At 39.0% G+C, this 17,689-nt stretch overlaps 1 protein-coding gene across 1 annotated transcript in view; it reads left to right on the forward strand.

Annotated features, from left to right (window-relative positions):
* Window positions 1-17,689, forward strand: part of ap3d1 (adaptor related protein complex 3 subunit delta 1) — a 102,779-nt gene that overhangs the window by 50,818 nt on the left and 34,272 nt on the right. The window contains exons 16-22 of the mRNA XM_059991085.1: window positions 2,823-2,968; window positions 5,743-5,887; window positions 8,874-8,945; window positions 10,135-10,210; window positions 10,963-11,168; window positions 12,009-12,085; window positions 16,341-16,485. Of these exons, the coding sequence (XP_059847068.1) occupies window positions 2,823-2,968; window positions 5,743-5,887; window positions 8,874-8,945; window positions 10,135-10,210; window positions 10,963-11,168; window positions 12,009-12,085; window positions 16,341-16,485 (867 nt within the window). The remainder of the gene's footprint in view (window positions 1-2,822; window positions 2,969-5,742; window positions 5,888-8,873; window positions 8,946-10,134; window positions 10,211-10,962; window positions 11,169-12,008; window positions 12,086-16,340; window positions 16,486-17,689) is intronic.

The following is a 17,689-nucleotide window of genomic DNA, read 5'->3' on the forward strand; positions in this document are numbered from 1 at the left end:
CAGAGAAAATGCAGTGCAGGTAGACAAAAAGGTGTAGGGCCATAACATAGATTGTGAGGACAACTGAGTCCAATTTATCATACTAGAGGACCATTCAATTGTCTTACAACAGCAGGATAGAAGCTTTCTTTGAGTCTAGTGACATATGCTTTTGGACTTTTGTATCTTCTGCCTGATTGGGGGGGGGGAGGAATTCTGATGAGGTGGGGATTTTGATTATGTTAGCTGCTTTACTGAGGTAGCAAGAAGTGTAAAGTGCATGGAAGGATGCTGGTTTCCGTGATGTGCGGGCTGTATCCATGACTGCAGTTTCTTGTGGTTATGTGCAAAGTGTTGCCATACGAAGCTGTGATGCATCCTGATAGGATACATTCTGTGATCAGTTTAATGCATTTATTCAGTCATTTTAAGCACAATCATGGCAAAATAGAAAATTAACCCGTTAGTCACTTGTCTAATTTCTTCCTTGATCTCAGTCACCACCTTCAACCTCAAGGAATCTGTGAAAACTGTATAATAGCTTTTGTAGACACATGGCTTCAGCCAAAGTTATTCACACACCACAGTTGTGAAGTTACAAAGTTAGTCATACTCTTCTTAATATTATTGTAATGCCCACACTAATCAAGTACACCCTTAATTCTATAGAGTTTAGTATGCAATTCTGCTGAAATGCTTGGATTTGTTCTTATAGGTGTTTATGTGCTGGGAAGAGCTGGTGTCATCAATATGTCAACATAACCTAATTTCCAAAGATATGAAATTAATTTTAAATAAGCATTTTGAACAATAGACTTTGCTGTAATATCTTGTTAATTTCTAGGCAATTCTAAAATCATATGTTCAAATCTTCTTTCGCTAAGTAGGTCTATAAGATGGTGTAAATATGAATTGAGTGGCAGGGCGGAGCTGTGTCTCTGCCAAAGGAGGTGTAAGGCACTCCTTCCCTCCACTAGCCTGTGGGTCACCCGTTTTGTAAAGAAGAAGGCAATGGCAAACCACTTCTGAGGGGAAAAAAATTTGCCAAGAACAATCACAGTCAAAGACCATGACTGCCCAAGTCATACATCCTGGCATATAATAAATGATGATGAATACCATACACTTTGAACATTTTACATGTTAAAGCATAAGACATAGGAGTAGAATTAGTCTATTCAGCCCATTGATTCTGCTCCACTATTCAACCATGGCGGATTTATTTACTCCAGTACATTGGTCTTATGAACCTGCCTTCTTATCACTTCTATGAGTCTCTAATGTATAGTATTGAGAGTGGTATGCGCTTAATGATTCTTTCTCCATCCGCGGCTTCCAGCCCTTTCAAATGGCCACCCACTTGTTCTCCTAAACTCTCTTCAACTATAGCAAGGCCATCTCACGTAAAATCAGAGCTCATGGCATTGGGGGCAGGGTTTCAACATGGATAGAAAACTGGTTGGCAGATAGAAAGCAAAGGGTAGCAGTGAATGGGTGTTTCTCAGACTGGCTGGAGGTGACTAGTGGGGTACCACAGGGCTCTGTATTGGGACCACAGCTCTCTACGATTTATGTCAATGATTTAGATGAGGGCATTGAAAACTATATCAGCAAGTTTGCTGACGATACTAAACTGGGTGGCAGTGTGACATGCGAAGAGGACGTTAGGAGAATACAGGGAGACTTGGATAGGCTGACTGAGTGGGCAAATACTTGGCAGATGTCATTCAATGTGAATAAATGTGAAGTTATCCACTTTGGAAGCTGGAACAAGAGGGCAGAGTATTGTCTGAACGGTGTCGAGTTAGGTAAGGGAGAAATGCAAAGAGACCTAGGAGTCCTAGTTCACCAGTCAATGAAGGTGAATGAGCAAGTGCAACAGGCAGTGAAGAGGGCAAATGGAATGTTGGCCTTTGTTACAAGGGGAATTGAATACAAGAGCAAGGATGTTCTTTTGCATTTGTACAGGGCCCTGGTGAGACCACACCTGGAATATTGTGTACAGTTTTGGTCTCCAGGTTTAAGGAAGGACATTCTGGCAATTGAAGAAGTGCAGCGTAGATTCACTAGGTTGATTCCTGGGATGGCAGGGCTGTCTTACGCAGAGAGATTGGAGAGATTGGGCTTGTACACGCTGGAATTGAGGAGATTGAGAGGGCATCTGATTGAAACGTTTAAGATAATTAAAGGATTTGATAGGATTGAGGCAGGAAATATGTTCCAGATGTTGGGAGAGTCCAGTACCAGAGGGCATGGATTGAGAATAAGAGGTCAGTTATTTAAAACAGAGTTGAGGAAGAGCTTCTTCTCCCAGAGAGTTGTGGAGGTGTGGAATGCACTGCCTCGGAAGACGGTGGAGGCCAATTCTCTGGATGCTTTCAAGAAGGAGCTGGATAGATATCTGATGGATAGGGGAATCGAGGGATATGGGGACAAGGCAGGGACTGGGTATTGATAGTGAATGATCAGCCATGATCTCAGAATGGCGGTGCAGACTCGAGGGGCCGAATGGTCTACTTCTGCACCTATTGTCTATTGTCTGTATATTTTCCAGGAAGCATTCAGCCTCCATAAAGCTTGAAATTGATTTCAGTTTTCACTCAAGCTGAGAAATCCTGAGTGCTTGAGCTAAGTCTGTAAAAGGCACTTTATACAAACATGGTTCAAAAGAATAGAGGTCTGTGGTTCCCTTATGATGCAGCAATTACAGGTAGAAATTTCAGCTCCTGTTTGTGATCAAGAAGCTGTTTCTCATCTTTAGTTTTAGTTGACTGCAGATTCAAAGCTTTGCTGTCCTTTCTGACTACTGACAACTCTGCTGATTATTGACTTTTTTTCTTCAGGCTTCGTGTATTCTCCAGCTGATAAAATACATACAGAAGCTTCAAGCTAAAGATATCCCTGTAGCAGAAGAAGTCATGGCCTTATTTGCTGGAGAACTTAACCCTGTGGCTCCTAAGGCACAGAAGAAAGTCCCACTGCCGGATGGGTAAGTAAATCTTTTTTATTTTCACTAATTGAAAAGCACTTCTATTCTCTGCATCAGTTTAAGGAATAAGCTTTTTATAGTTGTGACGTTTTCTGTTTTATAAATGATTGGTTGTTTATTGACAGAAACTGAATTACAATTGGGACATCAAATGAAGCTGCTATTTTCATTTTCTAAATATATGAATATATTGCTTCATAGATTTTGCAACAGAAGCAAAAACTACTGGAGTAGAGAATTATTGATTAATATCTTTCCCTGTTTAAAAGCCACCATTCTTTTGTAGCTCTACAAATGTAGTGTCAACCAAACACTTGTCATATTTCATGGTCAATTTTTAAATCACTCCTGACTTAAATAACAAGGCTGGGTATAAGTGCATCCTTGCAGTGGAAAGAGTTCAGCCAAGATGTGTGCAGTGATCCCTTTCAGAGGGAATGCACCATGGGCATCCGTAGATGACACACTGAAATAGACCTGCATGTTTTCATTACTTAATCTTGCATGAAATACAGTCACTTTGCTCAGAGAAGTAACCAGGACAGAGGTACCATGGCATTTTCAGGAGTAAAGAACAATTAGATGTGGGTTGGCTGATCTCCCCTGCAAAACCTCCATCCAACAAATGATACCTGATGTTTCCATTTTCTGCTGTTATGAACTCTGTGTTCCAGTGTTTATTAATGTAAATGATACCTTGAAATTGGCCAAGTGGGTACCAAGTGATACCTTGAAATTAGCTGTCAGTCAAATTGCCTTTATTTTACTTTTTCTGAGCAGCAAATTTTGTGCTCTGTATATTAATCTTCTACTTCTTGAGCTGATCACCCCTACTGGGGCATAGGCTGCCAACAGCAGCTCACCAAAGTCATCTGCCCTGGGCCAGTCTTTCAAGTTTTCCCAGGTGCAGCCCATCTTGGTATATCCTCCTTCTCCCAAGGGTGAGGTCTTTGGAGCTTCTGTTGGTGTTTCGGTAGCTCTGGATTTCTTGTGGAATGGGGTTGCTAACACTACATCAAACCCTCCTCCTTTCACAACCCGGCTTGTTACTGTCCATGCTGAATTCTGTATGTTAGTTTAGTTTATTCATATATGGACATATAGTTGTCAAAGTATAAAGGTCCATCCGTTTTCAAACTATTAATGCTAATGGTTTCCATGATGGTGACAAATAAGTATTGAAGTTAATTTTTTTCCCCTATTGGTAAGCATTGATAAATGTTACCAACTCAAATGAGAAAACATGCTTCATAACTTATTGGAATCCGTTGATCAGCCATACAATGGAGCTGTAATTGGGTTTCACAATTTTTTGAATGTATTTGGATCTTTCATTACTTTTTTTAAATGTAAAGACCCAAGTAGACTAGATTAAAACAGTAAGGTTTGTTAATTATTGATTTAAGCATATAATTGTGCAGATGGCTGCACAAATTTTAAAGGTGTCACTGATATATTTTCAGCCTTATCTCCAATTGTGACAAATAAACATCAAAATAAACACCTAAAATAATTTATGTAATATTTTCCCCTTTCTTATTGTCTGTTTGTTTTTATCAACATAAAAGGTGTTCAGGGTTGTGCCAGTTAGTTCAAGAACCAAATGTTTAGAAGGAAGGATCTGTTCTTGAACCTGGTGGTGTGAGACTTCAGATTTCTATACCTCCTGCCCAGTGCTAATCGCAAAATGATGGCATGGCCCAGGTAGTGAGCATCTTTCATAATGAATGTTGCCTTGTTGAGCCAGTTCCGCCTGTTGATTCAATCAGTGCTGGAGATTGCCATGACATATTGGGTAGAATCTACTATTCTCTGTAGTTTCTTGCACTCCTGTGCATTTGAATTGCCATAGCAGACCATGATGCAACCAGTCAGCATACTTTTAATTGTCCATCTGTCGACGTTTGTGTTGAATTTGCAACAAAGCCAGGTTCCCTGCTTGTTAGAGAAAAATGATTAAGCAGCCAGAAATTCTAGAGGAACTACAAAATGCCTTGGAAAAAATTGAATGCTCATTCTTCCACAAACTTGTGTTATTGTGGTAATATACATTCAGTGGCCTCTTTATTAGGTGTACCTGTGCACATGCTCATTCATTAAGCCAATTTGGTGACAGCAACTCAATACATAAAGACATGCAGATATGGTCAAGAGGTTCAGTTGTTGTTCAGACCAAACATCAGAATGGGGAAGAAATGTGATCAAAGTGAGTTTGACTGTGGGATGATTATTGGTACCAGATGGGGTGGTTTGAGTATCTCAGAAACTGCTGATCTAGGGTTTTCAGGTGGAACAGTCTGTAGAGTTTATAGTTCTATGGATGAAAATGTCTTGTTAATGAGAGAGGTCAGAGGAGAATAGCCAGAATGGTTCAAGCTGATAGGAAGGCAACAGTAAATCAAATAATCATGCTTTAAAACAGTGTTGTGCAGAAGAACATCTCTGAATGCACTACACATCAAACCTTGAAGTGGATGGGCTACAGCAATTCAAAGTTCAAAGTATGTATACTACAAATACACAATCTTGAGATTTGTCTTTTTACTGGCAGCCAGAAAACAAAGAAACCCAATAGAACCAATTAAAAAAAGACTCCTGTACCTCTTTTTTTTAAAAAAAAAGCCATTGAGTGTATGTGTAGATACAGCTACCTTCCAGATAGAAGGAAGCCATTGAGAAACTTATTTGTACAAGGGTTTGCACTTATACCATGGATGACAAGACAAATATGTAGGTTGCAGATGGAAGTGACTTTGTCGTCTTCTTCTCTTCAGATTAGATCTTGATGCTTGGATTAATGAAGCACCTTCAGAAAGTTCTTCAGATGATGAAAACACTAAGAAAACTATCTTCCATGATGAGGAACAAAGAAGCATCAGGCAACGACAGCCAGAATTAGATGAAGACGAGCTTGCTAGGGTAATTCCTAGCTCCAACATATGAAAAGAAACCATTGACCCTGGATTCTGCTGAACTTCCCAACATCATATTTCCAAAGATTAACAATCCAAAATTATTCCAGTATTAGTTAAATTCATTTGGTTTAGTTATCTGAACACAGTCAGCCACTTCAGTGCTCAGATAGAAAGACCACCAAAAAGAATGTTTCTCAGAATTCTAAGCACACGATTCTGTAGATACAAGATATCTAGAACAGCACACAGAAAATACTGGAGGAGTTCAGCAGGTCAGGCAGCATCTATGGAGGGAAATGGACGGTCGATGTTTCAGGCTGAGATCCTTCATCAGATTTGGAAAGAAAGGAGGCAGAAGCCAGAATTTGAAGGTGGGGGGAGTGGCGGAGGGAGTACAAGCTGGCAGGTGACAAGTGAGAACAGGTAAGAGGGTAGGTAGGGGAAGGGCAAAGTAAGAAGCTGGGAGATAATAGGTGGAAGTCATACAGGGCTGAAGAAGAAGAAATCTGAGAGTACTGTGGAACGTGGGAGAAAAGGAATGAGGAGGAAGGGGTAAGAGAGGAACGAGAATGGAAAAAAGAGGAGGAGGGAAAATTACTGGAAGTTAGAGAAATCAGTGTTAATGCCATCAGGTTGGAGGCTACGAGGGGAACTGATTCCTCTGTATTTATCCTCGTCAAGCCCAGCCTTTTGTTGTGAACCCAAAGAGAGGTTAGGTTTTTACACCTGTTTATCCCTGTCTGATTTAAAGTTGAGGTCAGGCCTCCTCTTGGAAACCATAAATTATTTCTTTATTCCCTACTGCATAGAAGCAATACTTTTGAACTAGTTTATACCAAAATTTTGTTCTGAAGTAAGCTGTGGTTGGTATGGTAAACTGAAGGAGTTAAAATCATCTATTATTTTACCCCTTGTCTTCAGATTTAAAGCTGATAATCGCATCAACAAAGTCATTTTCATTGGTTCTGTAGACTTGTATTTTAACAAATATTTCCTTATCATAGAATTGTTCTGGTTAGTTTTTCTCTTGGCCACATCAAATGAGTTGGCATTTGACTAAGGATTACCAGAAAATGCATTGCTGATAAACTGAGATTTTACTTCACAATTTAGCAGTCTGTAATCCCTTCTCTGCATGGTTGCCATCCCACCAGCTCTCCTTAACTTGCCTACAATACAGAACTGGCGTGCTTTTGGATATCAGTGCTTTCTTTTTAAGCCAACCCGTGTCAGGTAACTTGAGGCTTGACCTAAATCAAGCCTCAAATTACATTAATCCTCTCCTCCATAAAGGTGATGTTAAGCTTCCAGTTGTCTGTAATTTTAATTCTCTTACCTATTCCCACCCTTTGGCATTTTTTATAAAGAGGCATTCATAAGCTTGAAATAGCATCTCATCATCTGACTTGGCATATTACAGCCCTTGGAGCTTCACATTGGATTAAAAAATTTCAAATATCCAGCTTGTACAAGACTTGGTCAGTTCTGATGAAAGGCCAGAACTTCTCTGTCTACAGATGCTTCCAGACTTTTCTGGCAAGTTCTGCTTAATGATCTACGTCTATAGCACTTCACTCCTTTCTTGCTTTCATGTGCCAGTTGATAGTACTGCTTCATTTCTCTGCAGCTTGGCAACAATATGTGTGCAAAAGCCTGACAATTATCATCCAAGAATCTCTTTTAGCTCTTAACTGTTCAGCTAAAGTGTGTCTCATTAAGCTTTCATTTGAATTTCATTACTAAGCCATCTGATTTGTCTGGTAATTCCTTCAGGCAATTCCAATTTGACCTCTCATTGAGTTTCAATCCCTAATTGTATCTACATAATCAGTAAAATAGAAAATAGCAGTTTCTATTTTTAGACATGATAATAGTAACTTGAAAATCACCCAATCACCAGGCATAGGTCAGCACAGATATAAACCAAAATAGTATTTGACAAACATATTAGTGAGAGCTTGTTGACTCCTATTTGTAAATTGTTAAAATTTTAAGTCTATGGTTTCTTAGTCTTCCTCCTCCTAAAGGTTTTATCCTATAGTTTTATTTATTTTACTTATTGAGATACAAGGCAGAATAGGCCCTTCTGACCCTATAAGCTGCGTCACCCAGCAATTCCCTGATGTAACCATAGCCTAATCACCCGGAGGAACCCCACTCAGTCATGGGAAGAATGTACAAGCTCCTTAAAGATGAGGATGTGCTGGATGGGTAAATAAAGAACAGATAAAAGTAACACTTAAAATGCTGGAGGAGGTCAGCAGGTCAGGCAGTAACTATACAAAATGAATAAGCGGTCAACATTTTGGGCCGAGACCCGTCATCAGGACTCAAGAAAGGCTAATGAAGGATCTCAGCCCAAAACGTCAACTGTTTATTCATTTCAGTAGTTGCTGCTTGAACTGTTGAGTTCCTCCAGCATTTTGTGTGTGTTGTTCTGGATTTCCAGCTTCTACAAAATCTCTTGTGTTACAGAGATTCTGTTCTTAATTTACCCTTAAAAGTAATCTGTTATAAGAGAAATACATTTTTGGATTTTCAGAAAGGATGTAGCAAGTAGGCATTCAGTGAATTACTGCTCAATAATTGGGCCTGTCTAAATCCTTTTTTTTAGATAATCGTTGTAAGGCATTTGCATCATGAAATGCAGTAACTAGACTATATTATTGCATTTGTCATAATTCAATGCTTCATCATTTATAATCTGCCCAATCTCCCTGCAGCACTTGGCTCTGTTGACATATTACCAAGGCATTTGCTTTATTATAGGAAGGGTGCTCCATTTCCCTGAACTGCCTTTGGAAAACCACTTTGATGGAAAAGTTAGCGCAGCATAACTAAATTGCAAATAAGTATTTGCTTAGGTTCCAGTATTTAGATCCACTACTGTCAGAGCCAGTACCTGTGTAGTTCGGAGGTTCAGGAATTGTTAGCGCAACAGGAAGCTTCAAATAAAATACAATATATGAAGTAATTTTTTCTCATCCTAGAGGCGAGAAGTAAGAAAACAAGAACAGGCAAACAATCCATTTTACATCAAAAGTTCGCCATCTCCTCAGAAGGTGAGTTGAGCATGTTACACTTTTATTTCTGCTGCATCTTCTTTTCAGTCCTGTGACCATGATTTGTACTTATTAACAGACTAGTTCAGTGTGTTTTAAGTGTGGTAGTAGTGCAATAAATTCCAGCAAAAGGGACCTGCAGTTTGGGACAAAATGTCATCAGAAACTAAATCAAGGATTAGAAAATAGAATTATACCAGGATGAGTTTGGGAGACTGTGGATTAATTGGTAGGGGTGGGGGGAAGAGAAGGGACTGCAACAAAAAAGCACATGAATCTATGCTTCAATAATGCATGAGATGAGTTAATGTATGAGGAGCATTTGATGGTCTGGGTCAGTGTTCACTGGAGTTTAGGGGAATCTTATTGAAACTTAGGAATATTGAAAGGCTTAGGTAGAGTGGTCCTGTAGAGGAGGTTTCCAATAGTGGAAGAGTCGAGGACCAAAGGGCACAGCCTCAGAATAGAAGAACATCACTTTAGATCAGAATTGAGAAGGAATTTTTTTTTAACCAGAAGGAGGTAAATCTGGAATTCATTCCCATAGACTGCTGTGAAGGCCAAGTCACTGGATATATTTAACAGACAGACATACTTTATTGATCCCGAGGGAAATTAGGTTTCGGTACAGTCGCAGCAACCAAGAATAGTGTAGAAATATAGCAAAATAAAACAATAAATAAGTAAATTATTCCAAGTGGAAATAAGTCCAGGACCAGCCTGTTGGCTCAGGGTGTCGGACGCTCTGAGGGAGGAGTTTTAAAGTTTGATGGCCACAGGCAGAAATGACTGGTTTAAATATATAAACCAATATATAAATATATTAGCACAGGTTTAAACAGGATCTTGATTAGTCAGGCCATCAAAAGTTACAGGGAATTGAGCTGAGAGGGAAAATACATCAGCCATGATGGAATGGCGGAGTAGACTCAATGCACCGAGTTTTGTGGTCTTATGATGTAGCCTGTCTCTTCTAGCTATTGGAAATTTTGATCTTTAAAAGATAAAAATGCTAAGAGGGCTTGAATTAAAATATTGATCATTTCCAGAGTAGTTGCTACACATGGGTTATAGGAAGAAAATATCACTGTTAATGAATATATGCTTTTCTATTTATGGCAGTATTTTAAAATACAGGAACTTGTAAACCACAAATGTGAGAATCAGGACTAATATGTTTTATTTTCAGAATTACCAGGATGCTAGTGGGGTGGAACACATACCTGTGGTGCAGATTGATCTTACGGTGCCATTGAGAGTGCCAGGTAATTGATGCAGCTATTAGTTCTCCATTTCTCCTGTCCATTTTGTGAAAGTAAGATGCTTCATGTTTGTTACAGTAATTGATGGTTTTTCAATCCCAAATTTCTTGCTTACACAAAGTGGAAGAAATATAGTGGAGCTAATTTTCTTTTTAGACTATGAATTTATAGCTGAATGTTAGCCTAAGGTAAATTTGTTTGGGGAGAACATCAGCTCCATGAATTGCCATTCTGTTTGTCAAGCTATAGTTACCAGGTCTGTGAGCTTGTTGACAGAATTAAAAAGAAAAATTAGTGCAAGATCATACATCCCTGGGGTGTAGGTGGAGTGGCAGAGAATGACCTGTTTTTAGCCAGAGTACATGTTATTTTATACTAGTAATTAATGTAGCCAAACAATTATATATTATTTGAGAAAGTTTCAATATCAAATAATGTGCTGTAACACTCACAAAAATGCTGGACTAACTCAGCAGGTCAGGCAGCATTTATGGAGAGGAATGAACAGTTGACATCATGCCTTCATCTTACCTGACCTGCTGAATTCCTCCAGGATTTTGGATGTGTTACTCTGGACTTCCAGCATCTGCAGAATCTCTTGTGTTAATAATATGCTGTGAATGTTTCAGGTATGCACATTAGGGATGAAAATGTCTTATGATTTAATTTATTTACCTTTCTCATTTAGATTCTCTGAAGGCAGTTACGTGTAGTATATTTAGATGTAATGATCTATGTTGTGTTGATGTGCACAGGAATGCCTTTGTCAGATCAGTATCTTAAACTGGAAGAAGAGCGTAGACAGCAGCAGAAACGGGATAGGGAGAAAAAGAAAAAGAAACAAAAGAGAGACAAAAAAGACAAGAAAGGCAAACGTCGTCATGATTCACTTCATACGGAAAGTGATGAAGATATTGCTCCAGTTCATCATGTTGATATTATCACGGAGGAAATGCCTGAGGTTCGTCTTTAAAACTTCTCATTTAGTACCTTTTGCTGTCAAAAATGGTTAGATTTAACTGGTTGACTGTCCTGTCACACTACATTGATTGGATAGAATTTAGTCTGTACAAAACAATAATAAATTGGGCCTAAGATCTCCCAATGAAAAACAATTATTTATTTGGAGACATAGCGCAGCACAGACCCTTTCAGCCCAACGAGCCTTGTCACACAGCGTTTAACCCTAGCCTAATCACAGAACAATTTATAATGACCAGTTGGCCTACTAACCGTTATCCCTTTGGATTGTGGGAGGAAATGAGCACCTGGAGGAAACACACATAGTCACAGGGCCACATTACAGACTCCTTACAAAGGGTGTTAGAATTGAACTCCAAACTCCATAACCCCAAGTTGTAATAGCGTCATGATAATCACTAGGCTCCATTTTAATTTAAGTATAAGTTACACTGATAGTTTTTTTTTAAAAAGGTAATTTATCACATGTCTATGGTGTACCCTGTGGTTGTACTTTTAATGTTAGCAACACACTGACTCACATTCACTGTGGATTGCTGAGTTAAACTACTTGTGGTAATTTTAATGGAGTCTTGAGGGTGTACTGCTGCAGTGGATCTTGAATTTAATTGAGATTTAATTCAAGCCAAAAAGCTGAATTGTATAAATTAAAAGCAATGTAGCTGGTTGGGCCCCATTAATGTTTAATACTGAGATGAAGTGAAATAGCTAAAACTGGGATATTGAATAACAAAGTAAAGTTTAGAATATTTTTCCTTACCTTTCAAACAATTTTTTAAATGCCAAAGATTGATTCTCAGTGATTTTTGTGTGTTTTTAGAATGCCTTGCCAAGTGATGAGGATGATGACAAAGATCCTAATGATCCATACAGAGCATTGGATATTGATTTAGATAAGTAAGTTTTCATTGATTTTATTTTGGCAAAATTATCACAAAGCCGAGAAATGCTTAATTTTGAAGCTTGGTATTCTTTTCTACTGATGTTTAAGAGATGTAAAGGAAATTATTAGTGGTTGATAATCATCACCAGCATATGTCTTTGTGGCAATAGTATAATGCAATACCTAATAGAGGGGAAAACTGAATTACAGTAAGTATTTGTGTATATTATATATTAACTGTAATTCAGTTTTTTGCCTCTATTAAGTAGTGAAAAAATTGGAAATAAAAGAATGAGGTGGAGTTCATGGGTTCAGTGTCCATTCAGAAATCGGGTGACGAGGGGAAGAAGCTGTTTCTGAATTGTTGAGTGTGTGCCTTCAGGCTCCTGTACCACCTCCATAATGGTAGCAATGAGAACAGGGCATATACTGGATGATGGGGGTTGTTAATGATGGATGCCACCTTTTTGAGGCATCACTCCTTGAAGATCTTCTGGATACTACGCAAGATAGTGCCCATGATGGAGCTAACTAAGTTTACAATTCTGCAGCTTATTTCGATCCTGTGCAGTAGCCCCCACCATACCAGACGGTGGTACAGCCAGTTAGAATATTCTTCATGATATATCTGTAGAAATTTGTGAGCTTGGTGACATACCAAAGCTCCTAAACTCCTGATGAAGTATAGCCACCGTCATACCTTCTTTGTAGCTACATCGATATTTTGGGCCCAGGATAGATCCTTGGTCCAGTAAAATTTGAGGCCATTCTTGATTACTCTTGCCTTAGTTGTATAATTAGCCCGAATATGAAACATTTGCTAATTTTGTTCTCAATTTCTGTGCACTGAAATAAATTCAGCCAGTAATTTTTTGCAGTGGATTATTTCATATTTTAAGAAAAGTGAAATTTGTACTACTTTAAATTCTTGATGGTGTTATTTTATATCAATTTCTCTCTGACCTCTTTAGATCTGGTTCTCTTTCTGTTGTTTTCCTTTCTTGTTCAGTATTCCCCTTTCTTGCTGCTATATAGCTTGCAACAGTGTTATGAATGGCCAGGTTTACATCTTGGAGCTGGCTGCCTGGTATTGCATCAAATGGATCACATGAGCTGACTTTCTATTTGTTTGCTCTTAATCCCCTCCTCTTTTACATTTAGGCCAGTAATCCCCAGGGTGTGCAGCCGTCATCAAACCTTTGCAAATAAGAAATTGCAAAGCACATGAGCAGAATTTAGTAAAATATGTAAATATTGAAGAAAATGTATTGATCGACACTATTATCAAAATTGACAAAATTGTCGATTTACCTAATTTTGCAAACATAAATTGACCTCGGAATATATTTGTATTTGTGGTCGTTTCTAATGTCAGACTTTTTAATATCAAATGGATCATTTAATTTGTGAGGTATGTGAATGCCCAATGAGGATTTGACACAGTAAGTTTCTCAGTATTCCCCTCTTTCCTTCACCCACCCCATCCCCAAACTCCTCCATGCACCGCAATCTTAATATAAAATCGGTTATTGAAAAATTAAACCTCCTGGAGTTAGAGCCAGTGTTCATAAATAATTGATTTGTAATGCAAATACAGTGACAGCTGAATGTGTTATGGTAACATAACACTTTATAGCATCAATGATAAGTTCTATAATTGATCCAAAATGAATGTCACATTTATGGCTGTTTAATAGTTCTGTGACTTTTTTTTTCTCTCCCTCTCTCTTCTCTATACATTTAATATGCCGCTCCATATTTTCCTGTCATTCTTCCTCTGTCATTCTTTCTACTGCTTGCACAACCACCCTCTTTGTGTCCCAACAAAAGTCTAAAACCTATGAAAAAAGGAAGGTATGTAAAACATGAAAGTGTGTTTTAAACTTATTTGTCATCTTGTACAAATCAGTTTGAGTTGAAGATGGATTTAACAGTTTTTAAACATTTAACCCTTTGATATCAAGACCATAATGTACAAAATATAAAAAAAACTTTCTTTTATCAAAGAGCTAATGACAAGTGTCATTAGTTTTGGACAACTCTCTTAACATGTTCACGTTTACAATTTTAGTGGTCAAAGGGTTAAACACAGCTTTGGTATGGGCATATGCCGTGCAGTTATTTACCTTTGGAAACTGCACTTATAAATATTTTTTTTTTGTTTTTTGTCTTTTCTCATTATGTCTCACAATTTATAAAGATAGACATATATTCTGCTTATATTCATACATTAACAAGTTACAACTTGTATTTGAATAATCGATAAAAGGCTTGGTTGATTCCTATTCTGGACCATAGATTAAGCATGTTGGTGTTCTGACTGTGCAATATTGATATGTTTTCGTAGTTCAGCTTGTGGTTTCATACTTTCTCCAAGTTTGATAACTCTTCTCAGCATTTTACCTTCAAAATATGTGGATGTCTTCCATTATTTGTCTGATTTCATTATGTTAATTTTGATTGTATTTTGTATTGTTTTTAAAATTAGCCTTCCATCAAAGTTATATTGTCAAAGATACATACAGTGGCTATAAGAAGTATTCATCCCCCACCCTCAACCCCCAGGAAGGTTTCATGGTTTATTGTTTTACATTAAATCACGGTGGATTTAATTTGGCTTTTTTGACACTGATCAACAGAAAGACTCTTTTGTGTCAAAGTGAAAACTGATCTCTAAAAACTGATCTAAGTTAATTACAAAATAATCGATTACTTAAGTATTCGGCCCCAGTTATATGACATACCAAATCATCACTGGTGTGCAGCCAATTGGTTTTAGAAGTCACATAATGGAGAGCACCTGTGTGCAGTCAAGGTATTTCAATTGATTGTAGTAAAAATACAACTATCTGGAGGGTCCAACTGTTGGCAAGTCAGTATCCTGGCAAAAACTACACCATGAAGACGAAAGAACACTCCGAGCAACTCCACAAAAAGGGTATTGAAAAGCACACGCCAGTAGGTGGATACAAGAAAATTTCCAAGTCACTCAATATCCCTTAGAGTGCAATTAAGTCCATCATCAAGAAGTTGAAAGAATGTGGCACAACTGTAAATCTGCCAAGAGCAGGCCGTCCTCAAAAACTGAGTAACCATGCAAGAAGCGAACTAGTGAAGGAGGCCACCAAGCTGTGAGAAATCTGGAGGAGTTGCAGGCTTCAGTGGCTGAGATGGGAGGGACTGAGCATACAACTACTGTTGTGTGGGTGCTTCAGCCACAGCTTTATGGGAGAGGTGCAAAGGGAAAGCCACTGTTTGGGAGGGGAGAAAATCTCACATGAAATCTTGGTTAGAGTTTGCCACAAAGCATGTATGGAGACTCTGAAGTCAGCTGGAAGAAGGTTTTATGGTCTGATAAACCCAAAATTGAGTTTTTTGGCCATCAGACTATGCACTGTTTGGCGCAAGCTAAGCACACCATCACTTCTGTGAAGCGTGGTGGTGACTCCATGTGGGGATGCTTCACTGCAGCCGGCCCTGGAAGGCTTGTGAGGATAAAATGAATACAGCAAAATAGAGGGAAATCCTGTTGACTGCAAGAGAGCTGCAACTTGGGAGAAGATTTGTTTTCCAGCAAGACAATAAACCCAAGTATGAATCCAAAGCTACTCAGGAATGGCTCAAAGACAACAAAGTTAATGTCCTGGAGTGGCCGAGTCAGAGTGCAGATCTCAATCCAGTTGAGAATTTGTGGCTGGACTTGAAAAGGGCTGTTCACTCACGATCCCCATGCAATCTGTCAGAGCTTGAGCAGTTTTGTAAAGAAGAATGGTGATAAATAGCAACATCCAGATGTTTAAAGCTGATAGAGACCTATCCACCCAGACTCAAGACTGTAATTGCTGACAAAGGCACATCTACTAAATACTGATTTGAAGGGGGTGAGTCAATTATTTTGTGTTTAATTGTAATAAATTTAGACCAATTTGTGGAAAGTTTGGTTTCATTTTGACACAAAGGAGTTTTTTCTGTTGATCGATGTCAAAAAAGCCAAATTAAGTCCACTGTGATTCAATGTTGTAAAACATGAAAACTTCTGGGGTGGAGGGGGGAATACATTTTGAATACATTTTATAGGCACTGTATATTGGCCAAACAAATTGTTTCAGCAGAGACAACCCTTGTGATTGTATGTTTGCTGAGAATTGCCTTATCATACTAACTTGCAAGAATTGTCCTGGATTTTACAATTTGAGTTCACTTATTCTGTAAATGATGTGCAGAATTGTTGATTTTAATAGATAATTATAAATCATAATATTTTTAAAGGCCTTTGACGGATAATGAAAAACTGCCTGTGAGGACACACCGAGTAGCTGAAAAATCGCCAGAAGCTGAAGCTGCTCCAGTAGAGGAAAAAACCAAAAAACCTCCAAAGAAGGTGAAGAAAGAAAAGAAAGATAAGGAGAAAAGGGTCAGTTCAAATTGCTTCATGCTTTAAATAGTTATGAAATCTGTTGGCCACTTCCAGTGGATAAGGTGCTATTTCAGAAATAGCTTAAAAGATAGATTCTCTGAATCTTAAAGTGGATTCACTTGGACCAATGTAAATATAAAATATTAGTTCCAGTTTGTTACAGAGAACTTATTTTATTTTTGCCCCCCATTTTACCTTTGTGGCTGGAATGATGTTTAATATCACTGACATATGTTGTGCAATTTCAAACAACACACACAAAATGCTGGTGGAACACAGCAGGCCAGGCAGCATCTATAAGGAGAAGCACTGTCGACATTTCGGGACATAACTGAAAGGAAAGATACTAAGAGATTTGAAAGTAGTGGGGGGGAGGGGGAAATGCGAAATGATAGGAGAAGACCGGAGGGGGTGGGATGAAGCTAAGAGCTGGAAAGGTGATTGGTGAAAGTGATACAGAGCTGGAGAAGGGAAAGGATCATGGGACAGGAGGCCTCAGGAGAAAGAAAGGGGGGAAAGGGAGCACCAGAGGGAGATGGAGAACAGGCAGATGGGCAGAGAGAAAAAAAAACTAAATATGTCAGGGATGGGTAAGAAGGGGAGGAGGGGCATTAATGGAAGTTAGAAAAGTCAATGTTCATGCCATCAGGTTGGAGGCTACCCAGCCGGTATATAAAGTGTTGTTCCTCCAACCTGAGTGTGGCTTCATCTTGACAGTAGAGAAGGCCATGGATAGACATATCAGAATGGGAATGGGATGTGGAATTAAAATGTGTGGCCACTGGGAGATCCTGCTTTCTCTGGCGGACAGAGCGTAGGTGTTCGGCAAAACAGTCTCCCAGTCTGCATAGGGTCTCACCAATATATAAAAGGCCACACCGGGAGCACCGGACGCAGTATACCACACCAGCTGACTCACAGGTGAAGTGTCGCCTCACCTTGAAGGACTGTCTGGGACCCTGAATGTTGGTGAGGGAGGAAGTGTAAGGGCAGGTGTAGCACTTGTTCTGCTTACAGGAGGGAGATTGGGGGGGGGGGGGGGGAAACAAGTGGACAAGTGAGTCATGTAGGGAACGATCCCTGCGGAAAGCAGAAAGGGGGGGGAGGGAAAGATGAGCTTGGTAGTGGGATTCCATTGGAGGTGGCGGAAGTTACGGAGAATTATACGTTGGACCTGGAGGCTGGTGGGGTGGTAGGTGAG

The sequence above is a fragment of the Hypanus sabinus genome, chromosome 16, assembly GCF_030144855.1.
Source record: "Hypanus sabinus isolate sHypSab1 chromosome 16, sHypSab1.hap1, whole genome shotgun sequence".
Classification (NCBI taxonomy): Eukaryota; Metazoa; Chordata; class Chondrichthyes; order Myliobatiformes; family Dasyatidae; genus Hypanus; species Hypanus sabinus.